Below are 14825 nucleotides of genomic sequence, written 5' to 3'. Positions count from 1 at the left end.
GTATGCTGTATGTTTGTTTCGTATGCTGTATGTTTGTTTCGTTTTGTGTTCTTATTTGTGATTGTTTGAATTAAAACAACTGTTATTCATTTCTATCAAGAAAATATCAGATTATTTAAAAATAGCTTTTCACTATGACTATATTACTAATGTACATACAGTATAGTGCAAGTAGTGTAGCTCAACAAATAGAGCTAGTAACAACATTCTGAAATCATTTTAGTTTTTCTTGACCTCAAATTAGTAATGTATGACTATTTTTACAAAGGAAACAAATGAAAAGTATTAATTTGATGTACAGTGGAATTAATCCAATGCTTTACATGACCAGTTTACCCTGTCCGTGGATTAGGAGTTTTGGGTGGCGACCATGCAGACGCGTCGGTGGCCTGGTCCGCACCCCAGGGAGTGGGTGGCGGCAATGCAATCACCAGTTAACGGTACAGCAGTACAGATCCTACGGCACTGTGAGAGACGTCATTACAGTGCAGGAGACGGAGCAGGATGCGGGTTGGGGCGGCAGGTCTACATGGCTGATTCCGCCCCCAAGATATTTAATCCTGTGCGCCCTCCTTACAACCCTTCATGGTAGTATTGTAAGCACTTAAGCCAGACTTCTGCGTTCGCTAGAGGCATGCGTACGTAATGATGATGACGGCCGATGATGATGATGGTTACGGCTGTGAAAAACGGTGGGCAGTGAGGTATTTGCACGAAGACTGACGGATACTCACAGAGGTAGGAAATAAAGCAGACAATCTGCCAGTCACGGATGTCTGTGTAAGCCATTAATTTGTGTCTGACTCAGAATCAGGACCCTCTGCATCTACTGACACTTGTTATACTTATAATAGAGATATTTATATATACACCCAATATAGTGATTCCCATAAGTGTTTGTATGGTTTCCAAACTGAATATAATAACAACACTGATGTGTATTATCAATGTAGCACTTTTTAGTTTGATGCTCTGTTGGGTATTTTTGAATAACTTAATGAAGTGTGTATACGTGATTACAATAGGGTGATTGGGCCAAAAAAAGCACTTAAATTATAATATAGAAACTGCATATTGATGTATTTTAAAATAAAAGATAGGAACCTTTAATCAAAGCTTCTGGGGCTTGAGAAAGTTTGACGGAGCTCTGTTCTATCTATAAAACACCCCTGGTAAATTTGGTATGGTCAGGAGCGTTATCTACCAACGTGGAATCCCTTCTTATTGAGCCAGGCAATCAAGATAGGGTCTGGCGATAAATGGTTAAAAATGATTGACCATTGCAGAGGCCCTCACTCTGCCCTTCCCAATCTACAAGGCCTACTTGGTGGAACCCAGTTTATGTTTTCAAGTTTGACTAAGATATTTGTTATCATAAAAGAACAGATGCAGCCCCCCAACTGGTCATTCTGGGCGGATGCAGAAACTGGAGTGGGGTCTCCTATATTGCTATAGGGCCATTTGCCTGCTAGATACACAACTGGGTGTAGCTGTGGGCATACAGAGTAGAGACGAGCGTTTAGTAGGGTTTCTAGAATAAATGGCTATTCTGGCTCAACTAGTTTTTAGTGCTAAATAGGAAAATATGAATTCATGGTGATGACACAACCATGTTATTTTTCAATTAATTTTGGAAATCTTCTATTTGCTTCAAGGTGAACAGAGAAGAAAAAAAATCTAACCAAATGTTAAAATAATAAAGTAAAAAACATAAAAAAAACATAAAACCAGTCCCAGGTGAAACATAACAATACATAAATAAATGATGGGAAGGAGAGAAAATGTATAACAAACATGGTATAACACACGCTAAAATGTACACAATAAAAAGTGTAACTAAAGAAAATGAATATGATTATTTGCTCTAACCATGTTAGAATAATCTATATATACTAGGTAATAAATCCGTGACACAGTATATCTGTACATCCGTTAGACACCGTCAGCCTTTGCTACCTGGGATCTGCCATGAAGATGTATCTAGTAGTGGGTGATACTGTGTCTTATATGATGGGAGCAAATTAAAAAAAGATAGCAGAAATGTTTGCTGAGATTGCTACCAACAAGGTAGTGTATCTTTGCTATCCCAATTCATCAGTGGTAATTTACAATGGGTTGGCAGAGTGCACATGACCATGCCTCTGTGTGAACTTTTATTTCTGGATTTGTACTTCTGCACTTCTATGTCTCTTTGGCCTACACTAGTGTTTCTCAACTTCAACCCTCAAGCTTTTCCAACAGGTCATGTTTTGTGGATTTCTGTCTGTGGAAGCAGGTGGGATAATTACTGACCCAGCAAAATAGATTAACTCACCTGTGCATGATTAGAGAAATCCACAAACATGACCTGTTGGTGGTACTTGAGGACTGGAATTAAGAACCCCTGGTCTAATCCTACCTATGTGCTCTGATTGCTGACTGAACCTTATGGTCTGCGGCTCACTGTTCTCAAAGTTGAACAAAAATGTAAAAAAATATTTCTGCAGTATCTCGTAAGTGCAGCTTACAACAATGGCTTTCTCCTCTCCCGCCCTCCCTTGCACTTTTCAAGAAAAGCTCTTTTCTGTATTTACAATGGATTAGATTGAGGCCTCTCTCCACAAAGAGGTACAGGGTAAAAAAAATGTTCACCATTTGGGTTAGTTTTAGTGATTCCTTAGCGGACGCTACTAAGACCCAAATTCAGACCACACAATTGTAAGAAACGCGAATATTGCTGAGTGATCCCCCATACAGCTAGGTTAGCTACTTTATTACACTGTGTCTCTGCCTTTCATCCCTCACCCGACCTTTCCCTGTAGAGGAATGATGCTTATTGTTACGAATGTCGGGGATCCGACACACAGAAATCCCTGTGGGAGAGAGGAACAGACAAGGTGGAAAGAAATGTTAATTATTGTCCTGGACAACTGGATGAACGCCCCACAACAAACGGCTAACCGCCGGCAGAAACGGCTGAGTACTGAGCGGAGCGGCTTGAGGCCGTTGTAGCGGCTACTGAGCCGATGTTGTGGCTGAGGCCGATGTTGCGGCTGTGGCCGATGTTGCGGCTTAAGGTCGAAGTTGCGGCTGAGGTCGATGTTGCGACTCGTGAGTCGATGGTGCGGCAAGTTGCTGGGGATTTAGCTGAGTAGCTGAGTGGAGCGACCTGAGGCCGATGTAGCGGCTACTGAGCCGATGATGCAGGCTGTGGAGGAACGGCTGCTGGAATGGCTTGGAAGCCGGGAGTGCAGGCTGTGGAAGAAAAACTGCTGGAGTCCGGGAAGCAGTCCACTGTGAAATAGCTGGGAGGCTGGAGAATAGCTGACCGTGCAGCAGAGCCGAGCGCTGAAATAAATGCTATAGCCGGCGAGGCAGCAAAAGTCCAGTGAGTTTAAATAGAGGAAGGACTCATCAGGTGACATGGGAGGCACTGAGCCCAGGTCTCAGACATCCGGATCTCCTGCGGGCAGGTCCAGTGGGAACAGGATCAGGTGAATCTTGAGCCATGTACAAGTCCTGGACTGGACTTGTAACACTTATGACCTCCTCCTTTATCCTGACCTGCTGCCCTCTGTGCGGCGGTGGATTGCTGTTCTAGGTTCTGCTCCCTAGACTCATTTCTTCTTTCCCTCCTTTACCCTTCCTTTGTCCCCCTCCCCTTTCTTATCTTCTTCCCTTTACGTTCCCCCCTTCTTTTTCTCTTCTTCCCTTTCTATAATCTACATTTTACCGAAGGTTCTCAACTCAAGGCTCCAATGAAAAGAGAAAAATGAATGTGGGATGATGGATCCACATTTTTCTCCTTCTTACTGAATGGCCCTGAGGACTTTTTTTGTTTCTTGATACTCTGTGTACGCTGTAGAGCCTGCTATGGATGGAACACATTTATATGACTGATTTGATTGTAATACTTTTATCTTTCCTCACTACAGTCTCTAATTATTTCTGTATTATTTGTCCCTTGCCTGTATTCTCTTCATTCGCTCAATAAACACAATTTTGAAAAAAAAATAATAATAATAATTCAAGAAAGCACTGTTTGCTTGTATAGTTAGACAACCTCAGTAAATTGCTCTTTCCACAATTCCTACTATGTATTTGTCTAATTTAAATATTAATAAATGAAGTTTTAATACAATTTACAGGGCAATAATATTCCTAACATCAATGAAAGTCTGTATGCAGCTTAGTTTACCTACCTATATTGCAGTTATTGTTCTCTCTGTCCCATAATTCCCTTATCTCCTCCTACAGACCTTCTGTAAAACTTATTTATGTCTAAGTGCTAGACACAGTTACTCAAAGAGCATATTTTAGTTTATAGTTCTTTTACATTATTAAATACCATGACAGTAAGATTGTGTCTCTATATTAGGTGCCATTTTGTGTATTTAAAAATACATAAGCACATTGCTGCCGGCTATGCCTTTCTTGTGTACAGTATAGAAGTAAAAAAAAAAAAAAGACTATAGAATAAATCACGCCAGTGGAAGTAATAATACCCCAGTCAAGGCTTTTGCTGCGGTGGTAACAAAATTCAGCAAAATCAAAACCCCGCAAACACTTTTATACATCTCAAAATAGAGCAGCTCATTTTAATATGGTCTTGTGTAGAACAAAATCAGGTTTTGTGCATTTGGCTCTTACTCTGTCACATAGATTGACTAGATTTCTCCCCATAAGGCATTCTCTGAAATGTCCCAATAAACCAGAGCAAATATGTTCTCTTTCGGAAGAATACACCATGTCGCTGAACAAATCCATTTGCAGCACCAAAAAACTAGAGCAACAGGCGGAAAACCAGTTGTCACATCATACCAGGGAAAACAAAAGAAACAAAAACATTTCTTGTGCACTGCACTGTTTTGTTTTTTTCTTGTATTCATAGATGAGATGGTGAGGGACTGACATTCACAAACATGTGGCAGTGTGTAGTAAACAAGTTATTTTAAGTAAATAAAAATATTCTGACATTAAATGAAAGATTAGAAAGTACACTGCCGTCTACAACATATTAAAATAGATTTTGAAAGGTTTGGGAAATAACATCGAATTGCACCGTGGTATAGGATATATAAATCTAATACCCTCATATATCCTTATTTCACTATTAAAACAGGAAACTGGAAGTAGGAATCAGGAAGCATCGTAATCGATCTTCCTTTTCGCTTCTGTTTATTTTGGCAAAATATCTAGTAAAAAATATTATGCATAGTTAAAATATAAGGAATTGAAAAAAATAATAATTAAAAATTTTTTATCGCTTTGGAAAAAAAATCTTGTTGTGTTACAGGTCCAAGTACAAGAGCCTTGGCACAGAGACGTTTCTGCTCTGCTGACAGACCTGTAGTGTGACATCGGAGATTGCGGAAGGGGCGGGGGGGTGATTAAGGATGCAATTCTCAGAAGCTGAGCAATTCATTAACGGGGAGAGATCAATACTCTTCCATTACTTTCTCTTAGGTGGGGTGTGAGGGCAGGATGTAGGGGAGATGCACAAGAGAATCTCAACCCTCTTCCCTCCCTCCCGTTACTTGATGAAAGATATTAGGCCAAGACTTTAACCCCTTGGCAGTAAAACATAGAATTGTGTGTGTACAGGTAATAGCTACATTACTAACATTTATTTATATAGAGCCAGAATATTCAATTTCGCTTTACTACTGGGAACAAAACAAGACTGGGTAATACTAATAACAGACAAAGAGGTTAGAGGGCCCTGCTTGCAATATTACAATCTATAGACACATTTAAAGAAAGGGAATAACCACAACTCCAGTTACAACTAAGCACAGAGTAACATTAAGGGGGGAACTCAATTAAGGGCAAATCCGTTCGCCCAACGAAAACTGAGCGGCAGCCGCCGAGCTTTACGGCAGTGGGGTCTTGCACAAAAGTGTTCAATACCCCACAGGGGAGTGCAAATCGGGCATTCGGCCGGCCGGGCAAAGGGTGCAACACAAGCTACCTTTGCCGGCATATAAACGCTGTGGCAATTCACACCCTTCGCCAGCAATTGCATTCCCCCATAATTATATTAAATTAATAACTAGCTGTAGAACACACTTTTGTATGAGTTTGAAAACCAATGTTGGAATGCACTAAATTGTTAGGGGGAATTCAACTCTGCCTCATGGTGGCGAAGTTCTTCAGTAATGGTCGACTAAAGGCATTTCGCGACCAGCACGTAGAGGTGCGCAGGAAAATTAGCAAAGATTGCAGAAAAATTTGCAAAGTTTGTCTACCGTAATATGCGGCAGCGTATTTAGTTTGACATTTGCCGCAATGCCCTGCTGCACTTTGCAAGGACCTGAATATCCCCCCCCCATGTCTTTGTTTTTGCAATTAGTTGAACTAATCAGTGAAGTCAATAAAAATAAAAGAAATATAAAAGCTTTACCATCATACTTACGTCCTTCTTTTAAGCTGGTGAACTTCAAAAGCAATAAATGATAAGATAAAATAAAAAACACATTTTGCATTAAAATGATCATCTTCTCAAATATGTTTCCCAATCATTGTGATGCTCTACATTTTCTCATAATTATTCACTTTGAAGTGTGCCAAGTGGTAAACACTGGATTAGGTGCTGTATTATTGTCTCTATGATACCACTCAAAGGTCCGAAACTTGAAAGGAGAGAGACTGCAGAAAAAGTCATGTTAGTTTAATATATATATATATATATATATATATATATATATATATATATTTATTTCATGATGGTTTAATATATGTATATATATATATATATATACATATGTATACACACACACACACACACATACTATATATATATATATATATATATACACATATATACACACACAGTCCCAGTTAAAAGTTGGACACACCTTCTCATTCAATGGTTTTTGTTTATTTAAATTATTTTCAACATAGTAGATTAATAGTGAAGACATCAAAACTATGAAAGAACACATATGGAATTATATTGTAAACCAAAAAGTGTTAAACAAATCAAAATATGCTTTATGTTTTAGATTCCTCAAAGTAGCCCCCTTTTGCTTTGATGACAGCTTTGCACACTCTTGGCATTCTCTCAATCAGCTTCATGAGGTAGTCTCCTGGAATGGTTTTGAACTAACAGGTGTGCCTTGTCAAGAGTCAATCTGTGGAATTACTTGCCTTCTTAATGTGTTTGTGTTGTGCAGAGGTAGGGTTAGTACACAGTGGACACCACTATTTGACTATTGTTGTAATCCATATTATGGCACCAACCACTCAACTAGGTAAAGAGAAATGGGGTAGAGGGTGCGGAGGGTGCGCTCGCCCTATGGGTGTAATGCTGGAGTAATAGTGTGTTGTGGTCTTTTGTGTTCGATGTTGTTTGTGGAGTGATGGGGTGTAGGGAGGGAAGGGGGTCTAATGGACTGGAGGTGGTGGGTGAGGAAATGAAGACAGAGGCAGAAATGGGGGCCAAAGGGTTTATTGGAAAAAAACAGTACTAATCCTGTTTGGTCCCAGGCACCCAGGTGGGGTGAGCGATCCACTTGGGGGTGTGTGTGGGTGGAGACTGGGGAGGTGAGTGGACCCTTTTAGGGGGCTCTTTTTCCGTGCAGTTCAATAGACCGGCACGTTACCCCTGCTGGACCTTTGGTCAACAGTCTTAGGATGTCTCGGGGGGAGGGGAGTGGTGGGTTGGCAGCGGGTCTGGCGGTTGTGGATGTACACCCTGGCGGCGTCCCGCGCAGGGGTATAAGTCTCGGAGTCACTTACCTACCGGTAGGATTTGGTGAAAAAGGCTTGGGCTGCTGGTAGCTGGTGTTAGTTTCCTTTTGCAGATGCGGTGTTGGATGGCTGTTGCGGTGTCAGCGGTTGGAGGAAGCTCTGTGTGTGGTAGTGGCTTGCTGGTGCACTGTGGGGCTTGGTGCACCGCGTTGCTGGCGTTCTGTTCCCGCTGCCTGGTGAGTGCCTGCTGGTGTGGATCGCTTAGGGATTGCTGCTGGACGAACAGCTGTGAGTGGAGCTGGTGTTGGTTGCTCCCAGGGGGCGGTGCGTGGTCGCCTGGGTCTAGCAGGTGAAGTGGTGATCAAGAGAGGTGCGAAGGGCTTTGCTAGGTGTGATGCCCAGCGCGGCCCTGCGGGTGGTGGGTAGAGAGGGTTCTGGAAGCAGCAAGGCTCGACCGAGTTCTCCGCAGGAATGAAGAGCTCTGGTGTAAGCTGGCTGTGGTGTCAGAATGTAGGGGGTTTCGGCAGGGGCTCTGCCTTCTTCAAGGAGGTAAGAAGTGTGGCTATGCATGTGTGAGGTTTAAATGTGGAACTTCCGGGTTCTGTGTTTGTCAGGTGGTGGAGATGACCAATCAGGGCTAAGAGTGGGTGTGGCCCATGTATCTGATAGGTCGTGGGTGATTGTGCGAGGCTAAGCCTGTGGTTGGGTGATAACGTCACGTGGTTTGGGCAGCCAATGGTTTACTGTGCAGCTGTGGTTGTGTTAGCTGGAGCTCGTGTCTGGGTGCATATGTGGCTGCTATGGGGATTGTGACCGGCTGTGAATGGTCAGCGGCGGTCATGTGGTGTCGGCAGCCAATCGTGTGCTCTGCTGGTGTGGGTGTGTATGCTGGGGCTGGTGTCCTTCCACCCTCTGACCATCCAAACCCCCCCTCCACTAAATCATCTACCACCTCCCCCTACCGCCCCCATCAAGCCATACTCACCTTCAAATGCTGACACCCAGAATCAGTGATCCCCATTCACCCCCCGCATCACCGTTACCTTGACATCCCCTTCCCCAACCAACCCTGCCCTAACACATACACACCCTGACACCTTGATCACTACCACCCCCATACCCTTTATATCGCCCGCACCACCAATTCCAACACCCCCACCCACATCCCAAACGGACTCCCCCCGACACAACAGACAGCGGCCCTCACACTTATACACCTAGTCACGACCTCATCCGAGCCACCCCCGTCCCCCTCACTTCATCGCCCAGCACATTAAGCACCCATTACACCCCACTGCCACACACATTTAAGACACACCCCGCCCCCCGCTTCTCTATGTTGCTATGGCTCCTGTCTGACACACATCACCGATCCGTAACATGAACACACACCTGCCACCTACCCCCCCTCACGCTACATTTTATCCCAGCCCCCACACACATTCCTGCCTCTATAGTGACCACACCACCCCAAGACGGCACCCCTTCCCCCCCCCTCTCCACAACAAGACCATTTACACACTACTGCACCAAACACATTCCACACACTAAGAACCTATTAGTCAACACACCAACCTTACTCCTCCTCGCCACACGTTGACACACACTTCCCCGTGTCAGTCGATTTAACCACTTGGCCACACCACATATATACTTACACAACCCTGGCATTCCACACATCATACAGGTTAGCGATACTAACCACTACTCCCACCCTCCCACTACACGCGGCCATCATCTAGACACCCTTATACACATAACATGAATGTCCACTACAGCACTGCCAGCTTGACACATGCCACACGCACCAGTCTTATTCCATCTCCCCCTGCCCAATCACCTAGCCACCATCCCCGGAGAGATGCCCATCCACACCTCCCCGGACCCCTGCGGTCACCCGAGCCACCAACCATCACCCTCATAATCACCCCCCCACACACACACGTTTGGCCGCCTGCACCACGGGACTAAACTACCACGACAATGCTGTTTCACATCCCCACCTCCACAATAATTGCCTTACACACCCCGGTGCTCTTGACCCCCACCCTACTCGCCACATGCCCCTGCCCGCTCATTAAATCCTCCACACAGCACAAAACACTCCACATACCTCCTCCGCCCAATGCACGCCAGAGCCAGCTGTCACCTTAACCCATGTACACATACGGAAACCCTACACAGCACAAGATTGGCTGCCAGAACCACGTGACCACCTCCAACCAACCGCACCCGGTCTCGATCCCCATAGCAGCTGCATAATGCATTAAAGCACACCAGCAGAGCACACGATTGGCTGCCGACACCACATGACCGCCGCTGACCATTCACAGCCGGTCACAATCCCCATAGCAGCCACATATGCACCCAGACACGAGCTCCAGCTAACACAACCACAGCTGCACAGTAAACCATTGGCTGCCCAAACCACGTGACGTTATCACCCAACCACAGGCTTAGCCTCACACAATCACCCACGACCTATCAGATACATGGGCCACACCCACTCTTAGCCCTGACTGGTCATCTCCACCACCTGACAAACACAGAACCCGGAAGTTCCACTTTTAAACCTCACACATGCATAGCCACACTTCTTACCTCCTTGAAGAAGGCAGAGCCCCTGCCGAAACGCGTTGGAGACCCCCTACATTCTGACACCACAGCCAGCTTACACCAGAGCTCTTCATTCCTGCGGAGAACTCGGTCGAGCCTTGCTGCTTCCAGAACCCTCTCTACCCACCACCCGCAGGGCCGCGCTGGGCATCACACCTAGCAAAGCCCTTCGCACCTCTCTTGATCACCACTTCACCTGCTAGACCCAGGCGACCACGCACCGCCCCCTGGGAGCAACCAACACCAGCTCCACTCACAGCTGTTCGTCCAGAAGCAATCCCTAAGCGATCCACACCAGCAGGCACTCACCAGGCAGCGGGAACAGAACGCCAGCAACGCGGTGCACCAAGCCCCACAGTGCACCAGCAAGCCACTACCACACACAGAGCTTCCTCCAACCGCTGACACCGCAACAGCCATCCAACACCGCATCTGCAAAAGGAAACTAACACCAGCTACCAGCAGCCCAAGCCTTTTTCACCAACAAATCCTACCGGTAGGTAAGTGACTCCGAGACTTATACCCCTGCGCGGGACGCCGCCATGGTGTACATCCACAACCGCCAGACCCGCTGCCAACCCACCACTCCCCTCCCCCCGAGACATCCTAAGACTGTTGACCAAAGGTCCAGCAGGGGTAACGTGCCGGTCTATTGAACTGCACGGAAAAGAGCCCCCTAAAAGGGTCCACTCACCTCCCCAGTCTCCACCCACACACACCCCCAAGTGGATCGCTCACCCCACCTGGGTGCCTGGGACCAAACAGGATTAGTACTGTTTTTTTCCAATAAACCCTTTGGCCCCCATTTCTGCCTCTGTCTTCATTTCCTCACCCACCACCTCCAGTCCATTAGACCCCCTTCTCTCCCTACACCCCATCACTCCACAAACAACATCGAACACAAAAGACCACAACACACTATTACTCCAGCATTACACCCATAGGGCGAGCGCACCCTCCGCACCCTCTACCCCATTATATCGTTACACAGGACCCGGTACTCCTGCTTTTAGGAAGGTGCAGCACCCCGACACAAACAATACATCTCACATCCCATCTGCCCATACAGCAGTGCGCAGTTCTAACCCATCATTTGCAGGTAAAGAGAAATGACAGTCCATCATTACTTTAAGACATGAAAGTCAGTCGATATGGAAAATTTCAAGAACTTTGAATGTATCTTCAAGTGCAGAGGATAAGTTCATTAGAGTTACCAGACTCAGAAACCGCTACTTAACAGCACCTCAGATTAGAGACCAAATAAAGCTTTCACAGAGTTCAAGTAGCAGACAAATCTCAACATCAACTGTTTAGAGGAGACTGCGTGAATCAGGCCTTCATGGTCGTATTGCTGCGAAAAAGACACTACTGAGGATGAACAACAAGAAGAGACTTGTTTGGGCCAAGAAACACAAGGAATGGACATTAGACCAGTGGAAATCTGTACTTTGGTCTGATGAGTCTAAATGTGGGATTTTTGGTTCCAACAGCCGTGTCTTTGTGAAACGCAGGGAAGGTGAGCGGATAGTTTCTGCTTGTGTGGTTCCCACTGTGAAGCATGGAGGAGGAGGTCTGATGGTGTGGGGGTACTTTGCTGGTGACACTGTTGGTGATTTATTTACAATTCAAGGCACACTTAACCAGCATGGCTACCACAGCATTCTGCAGCACCATGCCATCCCATCTAGTTTGCGCTTACTGGGACCATCATTTGTTTTTCAACAAGACAATGACCCTAAAACACACCTCCAGGCTATGTAAGGGCTACTTGACCAAGAGGGAATGTGATGGAGTGCTGCATCAGATGACCTGGCCTCCACAATCACCCGACTTAAACCCAATTGAGTTGATTTGGGATGAGTTGGACCGTCGAGTGAAGGAAAAGCAGCCAACAAGTGCTCAGCACCTCTGAGAACTCCTTCAAGACTGTTGGAAAACCATTCCAGGAGATACCTCATGAAGCTGACTAAGAGAATGCCAACAGTGTGCAAAGCTGTCATCAAAGCAAAGGGGGCTACTTTGAGGAATCTAAAATATAAAACATATTTTGATTTGTTTAACACTTTTTTGTTTACAACATAACTACATATGTTCTTTCATAGTTCTGATTAATCTACTATGTCGAAAATAATTTAAATAAACAAAAACCATTGAATGAGAAGGTGTGTCCAAACTTTTGACCGGTACTGTATATATGTCTCCCATCACTTAACTACTGTGAGCGGTGTTCAGTAATTTCTGTGCAAAACATTTACAGTACAGTAGTTAATATATCAATTTATTTGAACTGTGTTTCCATTATAGTACTTAAGGTAGCTAATAGATGTGGGCTAGCAAGGGTGTTTGACAATGACTGATGGAAAGTTCTGGTCATTCACCAATCAGAGTGTCAGGAGTTCCTGAAACAATTATTGGTATATGGCTGGTGCTATTTACCAATCAGAGTGTTTGGCTCTGAGTGTGATGTAGTGGAGCATCCCTTGCAACACAAAAAAAACACGGGACAACAGGAGGGAGTCTATGCTGTGACATTCAGAAATTTGGAGGGGTCTTATTTGTAAGGCTCCTGAAGATATGGGGTCTTCATTATAAATGTAACAGTAATTCAAAGAGGTGGTTAAAAGTGGTAGCTGTCTCAACCAGTGGAATGTGGGTGACCTACTGTAGAACATGGCAAGCCATTAATGATTGTGGGCTTTGGTCCTGGTCGATGGCTGAGATAAGAATATCTCAGCCATATGATATGACATGGGAGTGTTGTGGGCATGTAGGCCAACTTCCGTGTCCATTTGCAGTGTGTAAACGGAAATATGACGCGGTTTTGGGCAGACCTTTTGCATCCAGCATGGGGTGGGTATAAGTCCCTTTACTAATGATGACGGCTGTGGTCAGAAAAACAGTGGGTCATCCACATAAAGACAGACAATATGCATAGTTTGTCGTATACTCACATTAGCATAAGGTAGCAAGCAGCTTGCTGTAGCCATATGGAAAACATACGTCCGACTCAGCCACTTTGTGTGAGCTATAGCTCCCTCCTCATCTCTCAACCCAGCTTCTCTCTTGTCCTCTGCTTCACTGTAGAACTCATCTCTTGGCGAGCTAATTTGCTCATTAGACATCTAGGAGTATATTTATCATTGTTCCCTGATTGGACTTAATTAATCAGGCATCCAACTTTCCAAGAGTTCTGGCGGCAGACACCAATGGAGCAATTCAGTATTACCGCTAGTCGGTTCCTGCAATTAAAATCCAAAAACTTTCAGTTTTCAAAGTTTGATGAATGCAGGTCTCTATTCTACTCTATGGGAACAGCATGCCACATCGGGAATTAAAGGTAAACACCTTTAGTACCACCTCTCTGATGACAACACCCAAATCTACATCTCCGCCCCTGACCTCTCCTCTTCTGTACTATTTTCTGTAATTAATTATCTCTGCTATCTCTACACGGATATCTCAATGTTACCTAAAGCTCAACATGTCAAAAACAGAGCTTATCATCTTTCCTCCTCTCTGACCCACCAACTCCTCTCAAATCTCCATCACGTCAACACCAGTTACTCAGTCACCCAAAAACCACTGACTTGTGTCACACTTGATTCCACCCTTTTTTTAATCACATACAGTTTCTCTCACTGTTATGTTACATCCACCATAGAAATATTGGTACTATACCTCCTTTTCTTACCCAGTGGTGTCACGAGGTGGGTGCGGGGAGAATGGACCACACCGGGTGTCACCAAAATGCCAGTTCCTCCTCAGCAACTGGGAGCTGCACTGCTCCTGGTCACTGAGGAAGAGCTGGCAGTGTGGGGAGAGTCTCTGGGGGAAGCCCAGCATCTCCAGGCCCCTTGCCTACGAGGTCACAGACCTTTTTTGGCTGCATACAGGGGGACTATTTGGCGCCACTGTTCTGATTTATAATGCTACCAAAACACTTTTTAATGTATCTTTTCCCACCACAACTACTGCAGCTTTCTGCTGTCATTCCCCTAACCCATTTCCCATTGATCCTCACTTCAATCCAATTTAAATGCTGCAGCAAAACTGATATTCCTGTCTTGCCAATGCAGATAAACTGTTACCACTTCGCAAAACCCTTCACAGGTTCCTCATATAAAAGTCAAATTACTTACCCTTACCTACAAATGTATCTTTCATACAGAATTGGGGTAAAACTTGGAGATGACCTTGAAAGAGATAAGGAGGGAGGGCAGTGGATATGTGTTACTAATGTGGGGAAGGCAGGTAAGCTTTGGTGAGGTGTGTTTTCAGGGCACATTTGAATCCCTGCAGCCTGGTAGATAAAATGGTGGGACAAGAGAGTGCGTTCCAGGGAAGAGTAACAGCACATGAAAAGTCTTGTATGCTGGAGTGATAGGAGGTATTCAGCATGGAGGCAAGATTACAATCAGAGGAAAAGCAGAGAAGGCAAAAGGGAGTTTGTAGGAGTGACTGAGAACTTTGAAAGTGAGTGTGAGGTTCTTAAACTGGATTTTGTAGGGGAGCCAGTGATGAAGCTAAAACGTTGCTCG

General features: G+C 44.9%; 1 protein-coding gene across 5 annotated transcripts in view; it reads right to left on the bottom strand.

Annotated features, from left to right (window-relative positions):
- The window catches only part of NPAS3 (neuronal PAS domain protein 3), a 475522-nt gene that overhangs the window by 321102 nt on the left and 139595 nt on the right, over window positions 1-14825 (bottom strand). Inside the window, exon 1 of one of the 5 annotated variants that reach the window (XM_088456539.1) lies at window positions 13239-13274. The exons of the other annotated variants lie outside the window; for them this stretch is intronic. Within the exon in view, the coding sequence (XP_088312665.1) occupies window positions 13239-13246 (8 nt within the window). The 5' untranslated portion in view covers window positions 13247-13274. Of the gene's footprint in view, window positions 1-13238; window positions 13275-14825 lie in introns of those variants that run through there. 5 annotated transcript variants of the gene reach the window in all.

Source organism: Taudactylus pleione, unplaced genomic scaffold (assembly GCF_031769625.1).
Source record: "Taudactylus pleione unplaced genomic scaffold, aTauple2 ptg000707l, whole genome shotgun sequence".
NCBI classification, from domain to species: domain Eukaryota; kingdom Metazoa; phylum Chordata; class Amphibia; order Anura; family Myobatrachidae; genus Taudactylus; species Taudactylus pleione.
Note: the sequence above shows the minus strand (reverse complement) of the source record. Positions and strands in the feature narration are given on the sequence as shown.